The sequence below is a fragment of the Mauremys mutica genome, chromosome 1, assembly GCF_020497125.1.
Source record: "Mauremys mutica isolate MM-2020 ecotype Southern chromosome 1, ASM2049712v1, whole genome shotgun sequence".
NCBI classification, from domain to species: domain Eukaryota; kingdom Metazoa; phylum Chordata; order Testudines; family Geoemydidae; genus Mauremys; species Mauremys mutica.
In genome coordinates, this window is record NC_059072.1 from 75769211 (window position 1) to 75781446 (window position 12236).

General features: G+C 38.8%; 1 protein-coding gene across 2 annotated transcripts in view; it reads left to right on the forward strand.

The window, feature by feature from the left end:
* The window catches only part of TMTC2 (transmembrane O-mannosyltransferase targeting cadherins 2), a 371717-nt gene that overhangs the window by 205937 nt on the left and 153544 nt on the right, over positions 1-12236 (forward strand). For both annotated transcript variants that reach the window (XM_045002668.1, XM_045002669.1), the window contains one exon: positions 11086-11914. In XM_045002668.1, the coding sequence (XP_044858603.1) occupies positions 11086-11914 (829 nt within the window). The remainder of the gene's footprint in view (positions 1-11085; positions 11915-12236) is intronic.

Consider the following 12236-nt stretch of genomic DNA (forward strand, 5'->3'; position numbering starts at 1 on the left):
AATTTAAAAAGAGTTTATATGTAGAAGACAGTCATAACATGGTCCTTCTGTTTAGCATGGCATACCAAGTATTCTGAGACACTTAACAATTATAACCTATTTAGTCTTATCTTGACAGCTAGTTGATGTAAAAATAAAGTGCTTCATATATGAAGAGCAATTATTAATATATTCTCAAAGTAAAACTGTGACTAACAACATGATTTTGGGAAACCCTTGCTTTTATAATATGAAGATCTTCTTGAATGATAACTGGCTTTTGTCATTTCTGAGTCCTGGTATTATATCAAGATTGTATTGACTTTGTGTGTGTGAGTGCATGCACACACAAATTTTCCCTTTCTGGAAGGGTGACAGGGTGCTGGTAGAAACAAAAGAATTGTCCGTTGTGTTAGGTATAGTAAGAATCTGAACTTTAGGGATGAGATCCTTTGCTGCCCCACCCCCCCTTCATATTTTGTCTTAAAGGTGGAGGTGACAAACCTGTTTCTTAAAGGTGCAGCTGAAAACCCCATACACACACTATAAAATTTCATTCTTCTCCAATATAGAAATGCTGACTACAACAATGACTGATAGGTACTTCAGCTGATTGGATTTCTGTTATATCTGGATAGCTTATTCTATCAATCCATGTATATCATCAACAGAATTTGATATTGATGACTTTCTCAGTAATGGACTGCTAAAACGACCTAGTCCTTACCAGAGGTTTCATTTGGGATTAAATGACATTTGTGTTCATAAAATGCATTTATATTAGTTCATTGCAAACTGTGTCCCTTGAAGTTTTTTAATGTCTTACGGAATTTACATATTTATTTCACTGAATATAAAACATGCTCCTTGGCTTTACTTTTCCTTAGCAGGGTACTATTGTTTTACCAGAGCATAAAACAAATGTCAAATTTGGCAAAATAATTCTTGACAATAGAGTGTTTTTGGATGATGTAATTACGGTGAGAGCTGGAAGATCGTGTTGCCTCCATATCAAATCCCCATGTATGCATTGTAAAGTAGAACAAATCTTTTGTTGAAGAGAAATACATATCCATCAGTTCAGGTGATGTGGCTCTCAATAAGTCATGGAATGCAACCATTGGCATCTTTTGGCCCGCACCGCTTCCCGCAGCCCCCATTTGCCTGGAGCGGCAAACCGCGACCAGTGAGAGGTGTAATTGGCTGAACCTGTGGACGTGGCAGCTAAACAAACCGGCCTGGCCTGCCAGGGGGCTTACCCTGGTGGGCCATGTGCCAAAGGTTGCCGATCCCTGCAATAAGTTGTCAGTGGCTTTTTGTCTTCATCTTTTACTGTATGAACATATGTGTTCTGTGATGTAAAGACCATGTCAAGTTAAAAATCACTGGTCGGATTTATGGAACATGGCACAGAGAGGTGTAAATTACACTTCTCTGCATCAGCCTGGCTCTGTGACCAAGGGTGCGTTCATATCAGCAGAGAGCAGGCCCGGTGATACAGCAACTTGCCCTACCTCAGCTTTAATTTCATGGACTCTAGCAGAACTGCTGCCAAGCTGCTGAGAAGATATTGTTAAAACATGCTGGCTCTGTGACCAACACCGTTCGCCGGGATGTGATGTGCTGTGCTGGTTCCTGGGGGGCCTCCAGGCATAGCTGAGCTGAAGCTAATTTGTGCCACTGGAATTCACCCTTGGTTGACTTTGAACCTAGAAATAGGCCTGAGCCGGGCCACATAGCTATGTTTTTTCTGAAAGTTAATTCCTCTGCATGTCATGCCGATAATATTATTTTTGATAAACTTGGAAGAATTTCAAATATCTAATCTCCATTTCATCGTTTATGCTGTTAGCTTTTTGAAGCTCTACGCTTGGATTAGTTGCTTTCAATAATGTTTCTAGTTAGTTAAGCTTTTTGTTCCTCGTGTACTTGCAACAGGCTGAAACATTGCTGTGCCAAACTGTTGTTTGTTAATATTGTTATTTATATAGTGAGCCAGATGCTGTGTGTGTGTGTGTGTGTGTGTGTGTGTGTGTGTGAGAGAGGGAAACATAGCCACATCCTCAGCTGGTGTCAATGGAGTGATGCTGATTTACTACAATGGATCTATACCGATTTATACCAGCTGAAAACCTATATTATTTTTACAATAACCAGAAATGTGCATTTCACATGAGACATTGCAAGACATGGTTCCTGCTCTAAATCACCATCATTCTAAATTTTTGATGTAACAAAATGTGTATGGGTGAGTTGTGGGACGGGATGGGGCAAAAAGAGGTGTGGATTGCAATAATGCAATAATTTGATCAAATTAGGAACATGTACCTCTTGGTGGTTCTGCTGATTTGCTGTTCTTGTTAAATATAGAAAGATAAAGAAAAGAGATGACTATCACTTACTCATTCATTTTGGATGTTACGGAAGAGTTTCCAGAAGATCAAAGTAGGGAGTGCATTTTATGCATAGGAAGTGGCATAAGAAAGTGCCAGATAATCAGGGGAAAAGGGGATAAAATGGGGTATTAAGTCGAATAACATTAGTGAGTGGGAGAGGGAGGGCACCACAAGCTAAGAAACAAGGTCAAATAAGCATAGGAAGGAATGGATTTTTGTAATTTAAATTTGATAGGCTGGAGAAGAGTGGAGCCATTGGAGAGATTCCAAAGGTAGTGGTGTGATTGGATAGAGGGGCTAGGAAGGTGTTTTTAACCGTCACTCTTTGGATCAGCTGGAGGGAAGCAATATGAGTGTCAGTAAGGCAAAATAAAAAGAGGTTGCAGAAATCAAGAAGGAAGTGTTAAGGCATGGATGAGAGTTATATCTGTCAGGGCAGAAAAGATGTGAATGTTTCTACAAAGCATGCATTTGGTTTTGGTAAAGGGGTGAGAGGGGTTTCTGCAATCAAAAACACTAAAAATGCCTCTGGATAGCAGGCAGAGGAGACATTAAACCTGATCTAAATCAGTGTTCATTTTCTTTTTCCAGATGAAAATGACTGCTTACGAAAGGTTAGAGGATTTATGAGGGTGTCAAAATTTATGGCAGATGGGCTGGATTAGGACTCAGAAATACTGTAATCCAAATCTTTACTGCCAAGCATTACAGCAATCTCCTCCTGCTGGGCTACACTTAATACACAGTCAGAAGGAGCAAGCGCTGTGGAGACTGAGAAGAATGAGTTGCTAGTGGAACTGCTTAGTCTGGCAGAAGTAGTTGAAAAACTGAGTTTCATTTTCTGCAAAAACTTCTAGGCGGAAACTGTTTATTTATTTTAGGGAAAATGCATCAACAGACTTTTCTGATCACCTATAGAAAATAGTTTGGAAAATGCTGATAAACCTTTGGTTTGGGTCAAAAAGTTTTAGACTGCAAATTTCTGACCAGCGCTGACTGTATTATCATGAAGAGGAAAGGCCCTATGTTTGTCCCAGAAGTCAAGAATTCAGATGGTTCGTGGAAGTAAAAGTTTCTGTTCTGAACTAACACTGAGAGAAAATTGGTCGATCCTTCTAATTTGTGGGATGTAAGGTTAGAGGATCTTAGTGCTGGATCTTAGTGAAGCATTGTAAATCTACAGTAGTGCCACTGAAGTCAATGACAGTTATGGTAGATGTCTGTGGGATAACCCTGGCTACCAATCTGATATATATGTGACGTTGCTAAAAAGTTTGCCAACTTTTGAGAAGATCCAGGATGGAGTAGCACAGCAAAATAGTCTCTGGAAAGGGGTTCAGAAAGAAAATCTGTCTCTGAGGTAGTAATGAGCTGCCTTTTAAGTATAATTGTTTTTCCCCAACCCCTGTCCTTCAGTTTTCTGATTTCTCCTTATTTTATTTTAATTCTCCTGATTTCTCTTTCGTCAGGTTATATGTCTCATTTTGCCCTGTCATTCTTCCCACAAAACAGCTAGAAAAAACTGTAAGATGATTGTTATACAATAATCCAGTCTTCTAATTTATGTATTCTTTGCCTCTTTTTTATACAAAATTATTTTTTCCTTCAAAATATGAGGCAAGAAGGAGAAAATGTATATTACTTGACCTTTAAAACACAGCCACATTACTATTTGTTCACTGTTACTAAAGTTGTAAAGAGCACAATTGTAAAACAAGCACAGTTTGCAATATGTATATATGGCACCGTTTAATATTCGTAGTGTTGGATGGAATGTTCCTTGGCTTAAATGTCCATCCCTTTTCCTCCCCTCCACCCACTTTTAATTTAAACTTTTTACATTAGTCTGGATTATTATACATAAACCACTTAGTTTTCTCCTTTTTCAGTAAGCTGTTTCTTTCTCTGCTTCATCTCTTGTTCCACCCAATCCCAACCTCCACAATTTCTGTGAGTTCTATCAACCTTCCCATTATTAATTCTACCACACAATTGATCTTTCTCTCCCTTGTCCTTTCTGTTGTCTCTTCTCAAACACTTCCCAGTACTAAAGACTTTTTTTTTCTTTTTTTCTGTCATTTAAAAAAACCTCCTTTATCTTTAAACGTTATCAAGTAGATTTAATGTATAGGGCTGGGAATGGCGAACCGCAGCCACTGGGAGCTGCGAGCAGCCGTACCTGCGGACGCTCAGGTAAACACAGCGTCTCGCGGCCCGCCAGGGGCTTACCCTGAAGAAGCTGCAAACCAAGTCTGGGAACCCTTGACTTAAGCATATAAGTAATGTGCAGTGGATGCATACAGTTTGTGGGGGCCTAAGCCCTGAGGTAAATAGTGCCCTAAATTCATTACACAATAGTAGAAATGGTAGTAGTTTGTTTTTGTATAGTGATTGGTTTTACAGGTGTTAATAGTTATCAGGTTTATTGTGGTAATGTCTAAGGGCCAACCAAGAATGGGGCCCCATTGTACTAGGCACTGCACACACACTAAGAGCTAACTAGACAAGATAGACATGGTGGGGAAGGGGGCAGAACACACAAACAGAGTGAGCAACATAATGGCAGCAGACAGCATGTTAGTTTTATGACTTCTTTTATTTGTGGATTTGTGTAGAGGAGAATAAGATAAATTGGGGGGAAAGAGATGGGAAAGGGTGAGGGCGGCAGGGCAGGGGAGAAGAGGGTAAGAGGCCTGGGTGTGGAATGAAGCTGAGGTGAAGAGAGGGTTAGAGCAAACAGCCTATCAGCACAGGGCAGAGAAAGTCCAGTCAAAACTATAAAAAGTTCTAAATAGATTCGTAGACTTTAAGGTCAGAAGGGGCCATCGTGATCATCTAGTCTGACCTCCAGAACATCGCAGGCCACAGGACCTTACCCACCCACTTCTCTAATAGACCCATAAACTCTGGCTGAGTTACTGAAGTACTGAAATAATTATTTAAAGACTTTAACTTACAAAGAGAATCCACCATTTACTTTAGTTTAAACCAGCAAGTGATCCTGATCTCATACTGCAGAAGAAGGCAACCCCCCCTGCACCAGGGTCTCTGCCAATCTGACCCAGGGGGAAATTATGGTGATCGTTGATCTTTCATCATGTTGTCAAGACCCACCAGTCAGACACCTGGGAAAGAATTTTCTGTGGTAACTCACAGTCCTCCCCATTTAATGCCCCATCTCCAACCGTTGGGGATTTTTGCTACTTGTAGTCAGAAATGGCCCACATGCCATTGTACGCAATCTTATCGTACCATCCCCTCCATAAACGCATCAAGCTCAGTCTTATAGACAGTTGGGCTTTTTTTGCCCCCTCTGCTCCCCTTCAAAGGCTGTTCCTGAACTTCATTACTCTAATGGTTAGAAACCTTCATCTAATTTAATTTCTAAACCTGTTGATGGCCAGATTATAGCCATTTGTTCTTGTGTCAGCATCAGCATTTAACTTCAATAACTCCTCTCCCTCCCTGGTATTTATCCCTGTGATGTATTTATAGAGAGCAATCGTATCTCCCCTCAGCCTTCATTTGGTTAGGCTAAACAAGCCAAGCTCCTTGAGTCTCCTCTTGTAAGGTAGGTTTTCCATTCCTCTGATCTTCCTAGTAGCCCTTGTCTGCACCTGTCCCAGTTTGAATTAATCTTTCTTAAACATGAGAGACAAGAATTGCACATGGTTCAGGATGAGGTCTGAGTGTCTAAAAGTCCCTGCTTTGGCTGCTGCTTCTCCTACCTGCTGGAGTCTGTGGCTGACTCCTCTGCAGTTTTCCCCCAAGACTAAAATATGGTAGTGGTGGCAGAAGGGAGGCATGTGACTCCCACAATATGGGTGGTGTCCCTGCACAATTCTGTGTTGGGGGTCCCTGGAGGGAGAGATGCCCCCCTTAGTAGGAGACATTGCACAATCAGCATATAGTTATCCTAAAAGTAATCACGGAATAGTTTAGACTAGGGCTGTCAACTGATTAAAAAAATTAATCATGATTAATCGCACTGTTAAACAACCATGAATGCCATTTATTTTAAATATTTTAGATGTTTACTACATTTTCAAATATATTAATTTCAATTACAACAGAATACAACGTGTGCAGGGCTCACTTTATATTTATTTTTTATTACAAATATCTGCACTGTAAAAATAATTGTATTTTTCAATTCACCTCATATAAGTGCTCTGTCTTCATCTTGAAAGTTTAACTTACAAATGTAGAATTATGTAAAAAAACAAAACAAAACCTGCATTGAAAAATAAAACAATGTAAATCTTTCGAGCCTACAAATCAACTCAGTCTTACTTCTTGGTCAGTCAATCACTCAGACAAACAAGGTTGGTTACAATTTGCAGGAGATAATGCTGCCTGCTTCTTGTTTACAATGTCACCTGAAAGTGAGAACAAGCATTCACATGACACTGTTGTAGCTGGCGTTGCAAGATATTTATGTGCCAGGTGCACTAAAGATTCATATGTCCCTTCATGATTCCAGAGGACATGCTTCCATGCTGATGATGGGTTCTGCTTGATAACAATCCAAAGCAGTGTGGACTGACACATGTTCATTTTCATCATCTGAGCCAGAAGCCACCAGCAGAAGGTTGATTTTCTTTTTTGGTGGTTTGGGTTCTGTAGTTTCTGCATTGGAGTGTTGCTCTTTTAAGACTTCTAAAAACATGCTCCACACATTGTCCTTCTCAGATTTTGGATGGCACTTCAGATTCTTAAACCTTGGCTCGAGTGCTGTAGCTATTTTTTAGAAATCTCACATCAGTACCTTCTTTGCGTTTTGTCAAATTTGCTGTGAAAGTGTTCATAAAATGAACATGTACTTATCATCTGAGACTACTATAACATGAAATATATGCAGAATGTGGGTAAAACAGTGCAGGAGACGTACAATTCTCCCCCAGAGGGGTACAATCACAAATTTGACACATTTTTTTAACGTGTATGATCAGCATGGAAGCATGTCTTGTGGAATGGTGGCCGAAGCATAGAAGAGGCATACACATATTTATCATATCTGGCATATAAATACCTTGCAATGCTGGCTACAAAAGTGCCATGTGAATGCCTGTCACTTTCCGGTGACATTGTAAATAAGAAGCAGGCAGCATTATCTCCTGCAAATTGTAACCAACCTTGTTTGTCTTAGCGATTGGCAGAATAAGAAGTAGGACTGAGTAGACTTGTAGGCTCTAAAGTTTTACACTGTTTTGTTTTTGAGTGCAGTTATGTAACCAAAAAAACCCCCCAAACCCTGCATTTGTAAGTTACACTTTCACTATAAAGAGATTGCACTTCAGTAGTTGTATGAGGTGAATTGAAAAATACTGTTTCTTTTGTTTATCATTTTTACAGTGCATATATTTGTAACAAAAAATAATACAAAGTGAGCACTGTGCTCACTGTATTCTGTGCTCATTATATTCTGTAATTGAAATCAATATTGAAAATGTAGAAAAACATCCACAAATATTTAATAAATTTCAATTGATATTCTATTGTTATAAGTGCAATTAATCACAATTAATTTTTTTTTGATTTAATCGCGTGAGTTAACTGTAATTAATTGACAGCCCTAGTTTAGATGTACAAAATAGAGTTTAGAGGAAGGGAGACTTTTTGCACTCTTGCTGTTTTGTGATGTATGAATAAGTCCTGAAAGTTTTTTTGGAGGTGCTGGGTGCTTCTCTTATCTTTTAGACATAAAGAATTTCACTGGTTTTCACTAGTTTGTTGGGGGGGGGGGGGAATTGTCTCAGAAATTTGGACTTAACTGAAAGGGGTCAGTTGTGGGACTTTTAAATCAGATTTCCCCTCAGTTGTTTTAGTTACATTGGTATTAACAAAATAAACAATACAACAAAGCCGTCCTAAAAATCTGAAAAAGCTAATTTCCCCTTTCAATCAAGTTTCACTAGCTTAATACTTGGGATGTCTTAATCTTGCTAGTTCTTTAGTCTTCCGTATAGACGTGACCTGAATTTCTAATTCAAAAATAAGCAGTGCACCCTCCTGTTCCAGCCTTTTCTTTTCTTTTTTTTAATGCAAAGCCTTTCAGTCCTCCTTTATATCTCATAAGAAAGCAAAAAGGGCACAAACCCAATTTACTTTCCCCTTTTGTGGGTCACTTTAAGAATTGAGAGTTGGCTGTGCACACAGTCAATAGAAAGCATTCCAACATATCTGAGCCCAAGGAGGAAAAGTATGTGGTTTAACTGATAGTGGATGAAAGGACAAATCAGAAGCTGAGCAACCAGTTACAAGTTAGGGGCATAAATGAAAGCACCACCCTGTAAATGTAACAGAGCTGGGGTTTGAATAACTTTATTAATAAAATATAGACTCAATTTTCAGTTGTAGTGATAACCAGTCCAGTCACCTAAATAGAGGCATAACATGAGTACTAAGAGGATAACATTCTGCTACTCATTTGATGTGTTATCTAGATTGCAAATAAAATGTAGGCTATTACAGTAGGCTAGCCTGGGAATAAATAAATCATAAAGTATAGACCTATATTTTGACCTCTGCTGAACTTGCTGATTTCTAGAGAGATTAAATAGATAAAATCTAATAATATATCCAGGATGGACAGGGAAACATATGGACTCAAAAGAGACTTTGGAATTCTGCAGAGTTCAAGCAGTATTTTTAAGTGGGAGTAACTGATCTCAAATACAGGAACTAATGTGGTGTAAAATAATCTGCTTATTCCCTGCTAAAGCCTCCATTTCCTCCCTGGGTGAATTTATCTACATTACATGAAATTTTCTTGGATAGGCATTCTTGGATAGGCAACCTAAATAAATCTTTAAAAAGAAATAAAAATCTGCATGTGATTAGCAGATACATGATGATGATCAAAACCATGTCATATAAGAAGGGGTCCAGTAGGCTGTAGAGATACAGAAACTGTAAACAATAGGCCCCAAACTGAGCCCTGCAAATATCTATGGTTCATGAGATCAAGGGAACATTTCCCCAGAAAGAAAAAGAGTGAATTATTTGAAAGAGATGAGATAACGTGAGATCCTGAGTACCAAACAGGCAGGGAACAACGAGGTTATGAATGCATAGCATTAAATACGGAGAGTACGTTCTAACAAAATTAAAATGACATTATTATAGTCATGGAAAATGACATCAAAATCCCTACAGAACATCTGGAAGTTCCTTTAAAAAGACTGAGAATTAGAGCTGCACGAATAACAGATTTTTTGGTTCAGTGACTAACCCAAAAATGTAATAAATAAATAAATAGTTTGATTTGGATTGATTTAAAATGAAAATCTTTTGAATTTTTTGTCACCTAAAAAGATAACATTTCATTTTGGGTTGAATGCAACATTACATTTTTCCTGAAATGAAATGTTTTGTTTCATTTTTTGAGGTTTTTACTTTCTAAAATGAAATTGAAGTAAAATTCAGAACAAAGTAATTTTGAATCAAAATTGAAATGTTTCATTTCACAGATATAAAAATGAAACATTTTGACTTTTCCAGGTTGCTTTGGGGAGTTTTGAAGAACGGTTTAGTCTGAAAATTTTTGCCTAGCTAGCTCTAGTTATAAATAGATCAATGTTATTCTATTTATAATTATTAAAGTTCATTTATTTTAGCTGTGTTGGATACCCTAAGAGCTCCATCTCGCTTTCTGGGGCGATACTACTCTTACCCCGTACACTCCATGTGGCTCACATTTCTAAGCAGTGAGGTGGGCAGTTCCAAATGACCTTTCATTAAATCAGTTTCCACTGAGTGATCAGCCCTAAACACAAACTGATATGTGTCAAACTCGTAATGTGTCTTGTTACATTGGTTTTGTGCCACAGTAACTCCATTGAAGAAGACAGAATTGCACCAGCATAAAATCAGTATAAACAAGTAGAGAGTCATCTAAAGATATGGCAAAATCTGGCTGATAACATACTCGAGTGGGTTAGGGACTTGGGAACAGATGAATCATTCCGACCCATTTGCCTTTTCCGACACTAATTTGAATGCTGTGTGCCTCATCTAGTGGCTATTAGGTGTGAGTTGGTGACTTCAGTTCATTTCCTAAAACACTCCACTTGTAGCAGTCTCAGCTGAGACACCAAATAGGAAATCTGAGACTAGTTTAATCTCTCATCTCCTTGTAAACTCCCTTCACTTTCCAGATGAAGTACACCAGGGAAACTTGCACTGGATAAACTTTCAATTTCCAGTGCTGTTGAAACAGCACCTTTCACAAGCTGTAAATTCAATTATTATCACTAATGAAGACAGCACAGTAAATATTTAGCCACAAACAGGAGCAAAGAATGAGTAAATAAATAAATAAATAATCTTGAATCCCACAGAATATTTCTCCAGAGTAGGATAATCAAAGTGTAACACAACAACTCTGGGTGGGTCATTGGTAATCGAGATTTAACTCATCACCTCTGGATCTAAAAGTATGAGCCTCTACCGACTGAGTTAAAAAAATCCAGCTCTTGATAGCTTACAGACTGTAGCAGACTCACAAATCTCTGTGGGCCATATGCTACAAAAGCAAAGAGGGCCACATGGTGCATGTGTGGGAAACTAAAGCACACTAAAAATAATCCCAACTCTATGATATGTCATGTTCTCTTTGTACTTTACAAAGTGGTTTCAGCACTTCTTATGAATTAAAGTCTGTGATGTTAATTTGTATTGATGAATCTTTCTTTATTTTTGGTTTCAGAGGAAGAATTTGTCCCTTTTCTTCAGCATTGGTTTATTGACTTTCTGGGGGATTACACTGCTGGGTGTCCGCTTGTACTGGATGGGCAACAAGCCACCAAGCTTTTCCAACTCTGACAACCCAGCAGCTGACTCAGACAGTTTTCTTACACGCACTCTGACCTTTTTTTACTTACCGACCAAGAACCTCTGGCTGTTGCTGTGCCCGGACACCCTCAGCTTTGATTGGTCTATGGATGCTGTGCCTCTTCTTAAAACAGCCAGTGACTGGAGGAATCTACACACTGTGGCCTTCTATGCTGGACTCCTCCTCCTTGCCTACTCTAGCTTGAAGAGTTCCAGTAATAAGAGAGAATGCAATGGGAAAACTGTAATGAATGGCAAGCAGAATACTAATGGGCATAGCTGCCACTCAGACCTGGAGTACAAGAGTTTGGAGCTGAAGTCCAGCTTTGCCTCAAAAGAAGAGAATGGCATAAAAAAACCTGTAATCCAGAGACCTCAGCTTCCTTCAACTGAGAACATTGTACTTCTGTCTCTGTCTTTGTTGATAGTGCCCTTTGTTCCTGCCACAAACCTATTTTTCTATGTAGGCTTTGTAATAGCAGAGCGTGTACTCTATATTCCTAGTATGGGCTTCTGCCTGCTGATTACAGTGGGTGCCAGGTCCCTTTATGTCAAAGCCCAAAAGCGCTTTCTGAAGAACTTGATTTTTTATGCCACTGCTGCATTAATTCTTTTCTATGGACTCAAGACTGTTGTCAGGAATGGGGACTGGCAGAATGAGGAGATGCTGTATAGGTCAGGGATAAAAGTAAACCCAGCTAAAGGTAATACGCTTCCCATGGCGAATGTTTTTGTTCCTGCCTGTCTGTGTCTGTCTTTTCTTTCTAGGTTTATCCGCTGTGTTTAGAGAAGATACATTTCAGAAATGTATATTAGGTGCAGTAATGCACACATTGGTACAGGAAAAAGAAGGCAAAGCAGGAATACATTTTGATTAGGTATCACAGATTTGATATTAACATGCAGAAAATTGGGGGAAAAACCAAGGTAAGAAGATACTTTATTTAATAATCTATGTTCTGGTTTTTTGGAATTAAAGATGAAACATTGACATTACAGACTCTGCCCAGTAATTTCCATTACCTA